Genomic DNA, 9,726 nt, shown 5'->3' on the forward strand with positions numbered 1-9,726 from the left:
GGGGGAGGGGTTAACCTCCCCCACTGCCTACGCTATAAGACCCCGGGCGGAGGGACCCGCCCGGTGTCCCCATCCCTGGAGCCTTCGGATTGGGCTTCCCGAGCCCCAGCTCGGTCCACCCACAGCTCCCGGTGTCCTCGTGTCCCGCTCGGGGCCGGTGTCCCGAAGGAACCAGCCCCGGCCGAGACAAGAAGACGCCGCCACCGGAAGGAAGGGCCGTCGGAGGCGCGATCCGGCACGCCCCGACCCTTCCTTTCCCCAAACCCCCCACGTATCCCCCTCCCCAATCGGGGAGGGACGGACCGACACCCCCCCAAACCGGGAAATTAACCCGGGGGGTGTCGGCATATCACGGGGGGAGCTATGCTCCCCCCGGGGGCCCGGGTCAGCTCACGCCCCGGGCCCCCAAATTCGCCGCCCCCAGTGGTGGGGGCATAACAGGGCGCGGGGGAACCCCCCGCGCCAACCCCACTCCGCCCCCCACCACCGGGGGCACACGTTGACGCGGGGGAGACACTCGCGCCCTCCCTACCCTCTCCGCCCCCCTACTGGGGGGCACACGTCGGCGCGGGGGTCGTCCCCGCGCCCAAATACGCCTCGCGGAGCCCGGGTCCCGTTCCCGGGCCCGCTCGGCGGCCTCCTTCTGCTCGATCACATCATCGCAGAAGGAGGCCACCGCCTTCCACGACCTCACGCTGTCGACCATGTGGTCGACCACGGTCGACAGCGAGAGGTCCCACCCTTCCACCGCGGCTCTAAGGACACGGCGCGGCTCGGCCCAAGCTGGGCACTCCTCCAGAGTGTGCCGCGCCGTGTCCACATCTTCGCCGCAGTGGTGGCACTGCGCAGTCGGCTCCCGCCCCATTCTGTGCAGGTACTCTCCGAAGCAACCGTGGCCGGAGAGCACCTGCGTGAGGCGGAAGGTCAACCTTCCCCGCCTCCTGCACCATATATAAAATATGGGCAGGAGGGCCCGGACAATCGGACGTGTGGAGGGCGTTAGCATCGCCCTCCACTCCGAAAGACTTTCCGTCCGGGCCTGGCGATTCTGGCCCTCGAGCTCCGACTCCTCCTCGCGCGTGAGATCCACCCCCGGCGGGCGGCGGAAGGAGCGGGCGATGTGGTATAGCTTCGCCCGCTCCGCCGCCACCACAGTGAAGGGTGGAATCACGGCGAGGAGTCCCGCCGCCTCGGTGGAGATGGTGCGGTACCCCCGTATGACCCGCAGGGCCAGCCGCCGCCGCACTCTTTCTAGGAGTTTGCGGCTTGGCGTGCTGGCCCCGAGCGAGCGGTGCCATACGGGGGCCCCATACAGGGCTATAGACCGCACCACCTCCGTATAGAGGCGGCGTACTTTCAAATCCGGCCCCCCGACATTCGGCAGCAGCCGCGCCAATGCGGCTGCCGTCTTCTCTAGTCGGGGGGCGAGGAGCTCGAAGTGTTCTTCGAATCGCCAGCGGCCGTCTATGACCAGGCCCAGGTATCTCATCCTGGGCCCGATCTCGACGGAGGTTTCAGCGACGCGAATCCGGAGGTTCTGACCATGGGGTAGCCGCCGCGTCCGAGGCGATCCGTACATCCAGATCGCCTCGGTCTTTGCGGCGGCCACGGTCAACCCCATCCTCCGGATTCGCCCGACCACGCGGTCCAGGGCGGCCTCACACAGGTGCCTGGTTCTCCCCCAGTCCCCCCCCATGGCATATACCAGGGTGTCATCTGCGTAGCAGATGACACCCGTATCCGGGGGGAGGAACCCTAACCCTAACCCTAACCCTAACCCTAACCCTAACCCTTTTTTTTTTTTAGGAGTATTTGTCTATATTCTGTAAATCAAAAAAATTCACATTTCGTATAAAATCGCTGGTTCTAAATTTTTCTCGCATACTAACGTTAAGTCTCTGCTTTAATTTCAGCTGCTCCAGTTCTTTGATTTTGCTTCGCTCGCTTATATTCTAAGTTTATTTATTCTGGGTTGCTTAGCTTTTGCTTCGCTCGCCTGGTTTTCACCTTAACTCTAAATTTTCTTACGCTTCTAATCGCTCGCGGCTAACTATTAATTAATTTATTAATTAATCTATAGAGTAAAGTAATCTATTTTCTTTTTTTTTTTTTTTATTAATTTATTACTATGCTAATACTAATAAACTATATAATATACTAACTAATATACTAATATACTAATCCTATTCTACGCTATACTAATCCTATTCTAATTAAATTATATTATTAAATTATTTCTAGATTTACGCATCGTCTCCCCTGGCTTGTATGGCCGCAGGGAAGGTAATAATAATTAATTAATCTAATTTCCGTTACGAGAGGTAGTCGTAGTATCTTTCAGTGTAATAAAAGCTCGAACTAGCCTACGTCGCACTTTTCTGTACATATAAAAACTTTTTTATTTTTTCTTTTTTGCTTATCTAGCCTATGCTAATTTACGGTATTCTATCACTGTATATGACGATAAATCTAATACCTAAGTTTGAGCGGGAAATACCCTCAAAAAACCCCTTTTTTGGCTTTTGACCAAGAGTAAAGTGGCCTTTTTTGGATAATTAACCCCCTTTTTTTATTCTATGTTCGTTTAGGCCTGGGTGTTCCGGTTACTCGGCCTGTACAAATTTTCTCCAAAAAACGTCTCCTTATGTGTGTAAAAACCCGATTTTTGGTCAAAAAGTGGGGGTAGGCGGGTTTTTCCCCCACCGCGGGGTTATCTTAACCCCTCCCCACCCTTAGTTCTTATCTTTTTATTCTAAGGGGCTCCACGTACTCGGTTTCACTCGAGTTTATCAAAAATTTATTTGACACCCGGTATACCCGTGTTTCGGCGTCGACCGACGGTCGGAGCAGCCTGCTGCCGGGACCACTCAGATTTGAGCGCGCAAATGAATCCACAGGATGGGTCAATGAGAGGTTGAGACAGAGAGAGAGAGAGAGAGCGAGGATTAAAGGTGTAACTGCACTTTTATTACAGTACTCGCACTTACAATGCGCCGTGAGAGACGCGAGCCGGCGGACGAGCGGAGATCTTGAGCGAGCCAACTTCTGCCGTCGGATCGCGAAGCGGAGATCTTGAACGACACGAAACACGTGCCGTCGCGAGGCGGAAATCTTCGACGCGGACGACGGAAATCTTGGCGCGAAGCAGAAGGCTCGTAACGCGGCGCGAAAGAGCGCGAGAAAAATACGAACGAGTATTTTGAGAGCGCGAGAGATCAGCGAACGGGCGCGAGAACTAATACCGGACGATTAGAATATACCGTGACGACTGACGAAAGTTACAGGAGCGATGCGAGAGGCGAACCTGAAGAGAGCGAGAAGGCACGCGCAGGTGCCTTAAATAACAAGGACCATCGAATGTGGAGCACCGTGATTGGTGCTCCCGAATCGGATAATCCTTGTTTATCTCGATTTGAAGGATTCAAGCGTTGAAATCCGGTCAATGAGAGCGACACGCGTTCTTGCCGCGTGTTGATATACGAGACAAAAACCGCATGAAACAGCGGTCGCCCGCCAAGACAATAGCCGCCGAATTCCAACGCTTGAATCCTGAACATACCGCCCGCCTCGAAATATTAATTTCGAAATGCAGTGGAGGCGCACGGAAGCGCGTTAGCGCGAAAGCGCGGCCAAGTTTGGCCTAGCGAACTTAAACGTTAAAGAGACAGCGTTGTACAATGCCCGAGCGCCTGTCCCCATGAGCGAGTGACGGACCGCCCGCCGTGCGAGTACCGGCTAAGAGCTAACGCGAACGTTTTCCAATACGGAACAGAGACACGAAAGTTACGAAAGGGCCGCCCGCCTTGTCGGGTCGGGGGTGTGAGTTGTACACACGTTGAGCGGTGTGACGGAAAATAGCGAGAGACGCTTAAAACACAAAAGAGAGATACATTATAAAGTAAAATAGTGTGAAGCGCAACGATACATGGAGGCACGCAAATAAACGTTGAATTTGACACGTTGAGTACGGCGCATGTACTGAACACTTTCGGAGTCGACGCACTTATGAATTAGAGTCGGGACCGCACGCAACGGGTAGAGGACACACTTTTACGAGCGGACGTTTGAACGTGGACGTAGCAGTGCGTATAGTCACGACGCGAATGTGGCCGTCGTCGCCGGGATGCAGCTCGATGACGCGACCGAGATCCCACTTGCACGGGGGGATGGTAGGATTCCGAATTAGGACTAACTGCCCTAGTGCTATAGCGGGGCGCGCTGTACGCCACTTCCCGCGTTGCTGGAGAGAGTTGACGTAGTCATCCTGCCACAGCTTCCAGAAGCGTTGAGCAGCGTGACGAATGAGCTGCCAGCGTGAGAGGCGATTTTCTCCGAGATCCAGAAATGAAGGTTGAGGAGGGACGGTTAGCACGGAACCTACCAGGAAGTGCCCCGGAGTAAGGGGTTCGTAGTCGTCGAGAGTGTCCGATAGCGCGGAGAGCGGTCGCGAGTTGAGACACGCTTCTATCGCACAGAGGAGTGTGCTGAACTCCTCGAACGTGAGCGTGCGGTCACCGAGGACGCGGCGGAGGTGATATTTCACGCTTTTCACCCCAGCTTCCCACAGGCCACCGAAGTGTGGCGCGGAAGGGGGGATGAAGTGCCACGCGGTCCCGTCGCCAGCCGTTGTGTTCTGGAACTCAGGGTTCCGAAGCGCAGAGCGGTAGGCGGTTGATAACTCGCGGTCACCACCGACGAACGTGGTGCCGTTATCAGAGTAAACGGCTTCAGGAAGACCGCGGCGAGAGCAAAATCGCAAGTACGCGTTGAGAAAAGCCGGGGTGGAATAATCCACGACCAGCTCCAGATGAATGGCCTTGGTGGCCATGCACACGAAAAGCGCGATGTAGGATTTTCGCGAGGTAATACCGCGACCGGCGGAGGCGCGAACATTGAAGGGACCGGCGTAGTCGACACCGCAATGAGCAAAACAGCGGGTCGGAGGTGAGACTCGCGAAGCAGGTAAATTTCCCATTAATTGTTCGGGAACAGCGGCTTTCTCTCGAACACAGGTGATGCAGCGGTGAATCACCTGTTTGACGAGGCTTCGAGCGCGAAGGAGCCAATAGTCCTGACGAAGGGTGAGGAGAGTGAGTTGCACACCACCGTGCAAAGTCCGAAAGTGAGCCTGCTCGACGAGAAGTGTCACTAAACGATGAGGAGCGAGCACGATTGGATGTTTTATCCTGTGAGGGAGAGGAGCGTGATGCAATCGTCCTCCTACCCGAATGATGCCGTCAGAATCAATGAACGCGTTGAGCGAACGAAGTGGGCTTTTGGTGGAGAGGGGCAAACCTTGGATGAGAGCGCGGATCTCATCGGAGAACGCGACGGATTGGAGATGCTTTATCCAGAAGCGTCTGGCAGAGGAAATGTGGTCCGCAGTGAGCGAGCGCTCTGATGCTTGTTCCGAAGGGTGGGAGCGATCCCTGCGACAGTATCGGGTAAAACGCAGAACGTAGGCTGTAACCCGAAGCAGTTTGGACCAGCTCGAAAACCGAGAGGCTAAGTCCCATTCGGGAGGAGGGGTTTCCGAGCAGTGGAGTGATACTTTAACCTCTGGTGGGTCAGTGTCCTCGTGAAGGAGCACTTGAGGCGGCCAGGTGGAGGCGTCGTGGTGCAACCAGACAGGGCCTTGCCACCAGAGGGGGAAATTCAGAAGGTCGTCGCTGAGAAGACCGCGCGAGCCGCAGTCAGCGGGATTATCCGCGGTCGTCACATGCCTCCAACTAGCGTGCGGCAAGCGAGCTTGTATATCGGCAACGCGGTGCGCGACAAAGGTCTTCCACCGAGAGGGGTGCGATTGGAGCCACGCGAGGACGACCGTTGAATCGGTCCAGCAGAAACAAGGAATGTCCCGATTGTCGAAGGAGGAGAGCACGAAGGTCACGAGGCGGGAAAGCAGTACCGCAGCCTGCAGCTCAAGTCGAGGTATGGTCACAGGGGTGAGAGGCGCGACCTTGGACTTGCCGGCGAGCAATGAGACGGTAACGCGACCATCGGCTGAAATGCAGCGAGCATAGACGACGGCAGCGTAAGCGACCGTCGACGCGTCCGCGAAGCCATGGATCTCCATGTGAGAATCGGGAGGAGAATGACCGGTCCAACGCGAGAGTTGAACGCCGCTTAAGAGCGGGAGACGCGTGTAGATTGCGGTCCAGCGCTCGAACAGAGGATCAGAGATCTGATCGTCCCAACCCAGGCGGAGACGCCATAGGTCCTGAATTAGGATTTTTGCGCGAATAATGGCAGGCGTGACCCATCCGAGAGGGTCGTATAATTTGGCAATAGTTGAAAGAATAGAACGCTTGGTTGAGGGGAGCGATTCGGAGAACGAAGCATTGAATTGGAAAGAGTCGCGAGAAGGATTCCAACTGATGCCAAGCACCTTGACGTGATCGTCAGGAGCGAGAATTTTTGAGCAGGCAAGGCCATGATCCGACGGATCGATGTCCTCAAGGAGACCACAATGGTTGCTAGCCCATTTCCGCAGGGTCATATGAGCGCATTGCAGCAGATTATTTAGCTGACCGCGAGATTGCAGAAGAGAAGAGACGTCATTGGCGCCAAAGAGAACGTCGTCGACATAAATGTTCGAGCGCAGGATCGGAACCGCGAGCGGGAAACGAGAGCCCTCGTCTTCGACAAGGCGCTGGAGAACTCGAAGCGCGAGAAAAGGGGCACACGTCATCCCATAAGTGACCGTCAAAAGTTGGAACGGAGTTGGCGCGTTTGCGGGAGACTCTTGCCAAAGGATCCTTTGATAATCAATGTCGCGCGGGTCGATAAGTATCTGACGGTACATCTTGGCGATATCCGCTGTATAAACGTACCGAAAATGCCGCCACCGTAAAATGACGGAGGGAAGATCAGCCTGCAATTTCGGGCCTGGAAACAGGTGGTCATTCAGCGACGTGCCGTCTGAGGTTCTGCTCGAGGCATTGAAAACTACGCGGAGGTGCGTCGTCGAGCTACCTTCGCGAAGGACAGGATGATGTGGTATGTAGACACACTGCGGAGAGGTTAGAGCAGACGAGAGAGCGCGTCGCATGTGGCCCATTTCTTCGTATTCACGAAGGAAGGTCCGATACTCCAGAGCGAGAGAGGGCTTTAAGGAAAGCTTACGATGGAGCGATCGACTGACCTTCGCGGCGACAGAGTAAGAGTGGCCAATTTTGATCGGAGGACCGTCGCGAAAAGGAAGACGGACCACGTAGCGGCCGTCGGCCGTTCTGGTAGTATTGGCGCGGAAATGAGCCTCGCATTGCTCCTCGTCCGTCGTGAGGAGAGTCCGACGCGGGATTTCCTCGATTTCCCAGAATCGAGTTAATTCGTGGGAGAGAGGGTCCTCCTGAATGCAGTGATGCATTGAAAGGCTAGATGCAGCATGCGGAGAGGCGCGTGAGCGGACAGCGTCACGAGACGGACGCGAGCAGGGTCCGGAAACGATCCAGCCAAAAATACTATTCTGAGCGATCGGATGTCCTCGGGGGCCCTTACGCACACCGTCGAGGATGATGTCAGCGTAGACGTCCGCGCCGAGGATGAGATGGATCGCAGAGGAGCTGAACGGATCTGGATCAGCCCAATTTAGCGAAGAGAGATGCGCGAGAGAGAGCGAGTCGAGAAGGCGCTTCGGAGTGTACGTCGAGAGCGACGGAAGGACGAGAGCGACCGTAGAGATCGCGGGAGTCGCGGACGACCGTGGTGACACGCGGAGACGAACAGCGTGACGCACGCGACCGGCATGCACGCCGCCAACAGCCGAGATCGAGGTCTCGACCCGGATGCGTTTCGCACGCAGTAGGGAGACCATAGCTTCGGTAAGAAAGCTCGCTTCCGATCCTTGATCGATTAACGCGCGAACAGGGATGGAATGGCCCGACGGAGCGTGAATTCGGACCCACGCGGTAGCGAGCAAGACGGCGGAGTCCGGGTCGGTCGGAGTGGACGCGAGGTGAGACTTCACCTCTGGAAGGGGCGTCGGTGCCGGAGAAGGTGACGCGGGGAGAGCTTCAGTGTCGTGGAGGAGTGAATGGTGACGTTGATGACACACGCGGCACGTATATTTGCTCGGGCAATCCCGCACAAGATGCTTTAAACTCAAGCAGTTTACGCACCTCGAGAAACGGTGAACGAGATCCCGTCGATCACGAGGGCTACGTGCGTTAAATTTCGGACAGGAGCTGAGCATATGCGAGGCTCGACAGACGGGGCACGGAGACTTTGAATTTTTGTCGGACTGCGACGCGGTGGCGACATGTACGCGAGATCGACCGGCGGAGGTTTGACTCGATGCGACGGGAAACGCAGAAGAGCTCGCTGGTGCACTGGGAGCGAATTCCTCGAGGGCGCGAACGCGAGAGTCGATGAATTTCGTGAGTGCATCGAACGTGGGAGGCTCTACATCGTCACCCGTCTTGATCTTCCACGCTTTGCGAGTCGGCGCGTCCAACTTTTGCGACACGATATGTACAAGGAAATCGTTCCAGAGATCGGCAGGTGCACGCCCGAGATTTTTGAGTGAAGCAACAATTACAGAAACTCGATCGCGTAGGTTTTGGAGATCGGACGCGGATTCACGAGACAGCGCTGGTAAATCAAGCATCGACGTCAGATGTGAGCTAATGAGGCGCCGAGGGTTTTCGTAACGCGCGGTTAACGCCTTCCACGCGATATCGAAGTTGTCGGCAGTTACAGGGAGATTCCCGAGGCATTCGAGGGCACGGCCCGAGAGCGATGACATGAGATAGTGGAGACGCGTGACATCCGCGAGCGATTTATTCGCGATAATGAGCGCGGTGAAGCGATCGCGGAACGCCTCCCATGCCTCGTAACGGCCGTCGAATTCCGGCAAATGGATGCTCGGAAGGAGCGGAGCGGCGGACGTAGGACTCGCTTGTCCGTTGGAAGTATGTTCAAGCTGACTCACAGAAGTGCTGGGGAGCTCGTCGAGTTTTGCTTGCATGGAGGCCAGAGCGTCGAGGTACGTTTCCTCCGTCGTCGAGAAAGGGTCGTCGGAGAAGTACGGGTGTGCAGCCTTCGCGTCCGGTGAGGTGGAGGCGCGGAGTCGAGCGTGCCCGGCCTCGAACCGCGTCCAGTTGGCCTTCAGATGAGCCATCCTCGTCATTAATGTCGAGCGAGTCCACTTCGCTTTCCCCAATTTGTTGAGGTTGACGAGCGCGCGCTCGATCGCGCGCTGCGTCAACAGCTGAACTTCGATCGCGTCTTCCATGATGCACGATCTCTCCCTCGTTTCTCACTGACCTCGTGGATTATTCGCGATCCGGCTCGAAGGACCAGAATGTTTCGGCGTCGACCGACGGTCGGAGCAGCCTGCTGCCGGGACCACTCAGATTTGAGCGCGCAAATGAATCCACAGGATGGGTCAATGAGAGGTTGAGACAGAGAGAGAGAGAGAGAGCGAGGATTAAAGGTGTAACTGCACTTTTATTACAGTACTCGCACTTACAATGCGCCGTGAGAGACGCGAGCCGGCGGACGAGCGGAGATCTTGAGCGAGCCAACTTCTGCCGTCGGATCGCGAAGCGGAGATCTTGAACGACACGAAACACGTGCCGTCGCGAGGCGGAAATCTTCGACGCGGACGACGGAAATCTTGGCGCGAAGCAGAAGGCTCGTAACGCGGCGCGAAAGAGCGCGAGAAAAATACGAACGAGTATTTTGAGAGCGCGAGAGATCAGCGAACGGGCGCGAGAACTAATA

At 56.1% G+C, this 9,726-nt stretch overlaps 1 protein-coding gene across 1 annotated transcript; it reads right to left on the reverse strand.

Moving 5' to 3' along the window:
- Positions 1-1,802: 1,802 nt before the first annotated feature.
- On the reverse strand, positions 1,803-9,235 carry LOC143364366 (uncharacterized). Its single transcript, XM_076804764.1, has 4 exons — positions 8,699-9,235; positions 7,145-7,351; positions 4,055-7,012; positions 1,803-1,823 (listed from the first exon to the last, which is right to left on the reverse strand). The coding sequence occupies exons 1-4, from the start codon at positions 9,233-9,235 to the stop codon at positions 1,803-1,805; spliced, it is 3,723 nt and encodes a 1,240-aa protein (XP_076660879.1).
- Positions 9,236-9,726: the final 491 nt, after the last annotated feature.

The sequence above is a fragment of the Halictus rubicundus genome, unplaced genomic scaffold, assembly GCF_050948215.1.
Source record: "Halictus rubicundus isolate RS-2024b unplaced genomic scaffold, iyHalRubi1_principal scaffold0503, whole genome shotgun sequence".
In the NCBI taxonomy this organism is placed as follows: domain Eukaryota; kingdom Metazoa; phylum Arthropoda; class Insecta; order Hymenoptera; family Halictidae; genus Halictus; species Halictus rubicundus.

What these genes read in the sequence shown, in the direction of transcription:
- LOC143364366 (XM_076804764.1), bottom strand. Translation starts at nt 9,235, where the DNA reads ATGGAAGACGCGATCGAAGTTCAGCTGTTGACGCAGCGCGCGATCGAG. An exon ending in AATGCCTCGGGAATCTCCCT is followed by an intron (nt 7,352 to 8,698) that starts GTAACTGCCGAC and finishes CACTGCATTCAG; the next exon opens with GAGGACCCTCTCTCCCACGA. An exon ending in CCACGTTCAAACGTCCGCTC is followed by an intron (nt 1,824 to 4,054) that starts GTAAAAGTGTGT and finishes TTTGATTTACAG; the next exon opens with AATATAGACAAATACTCCTA.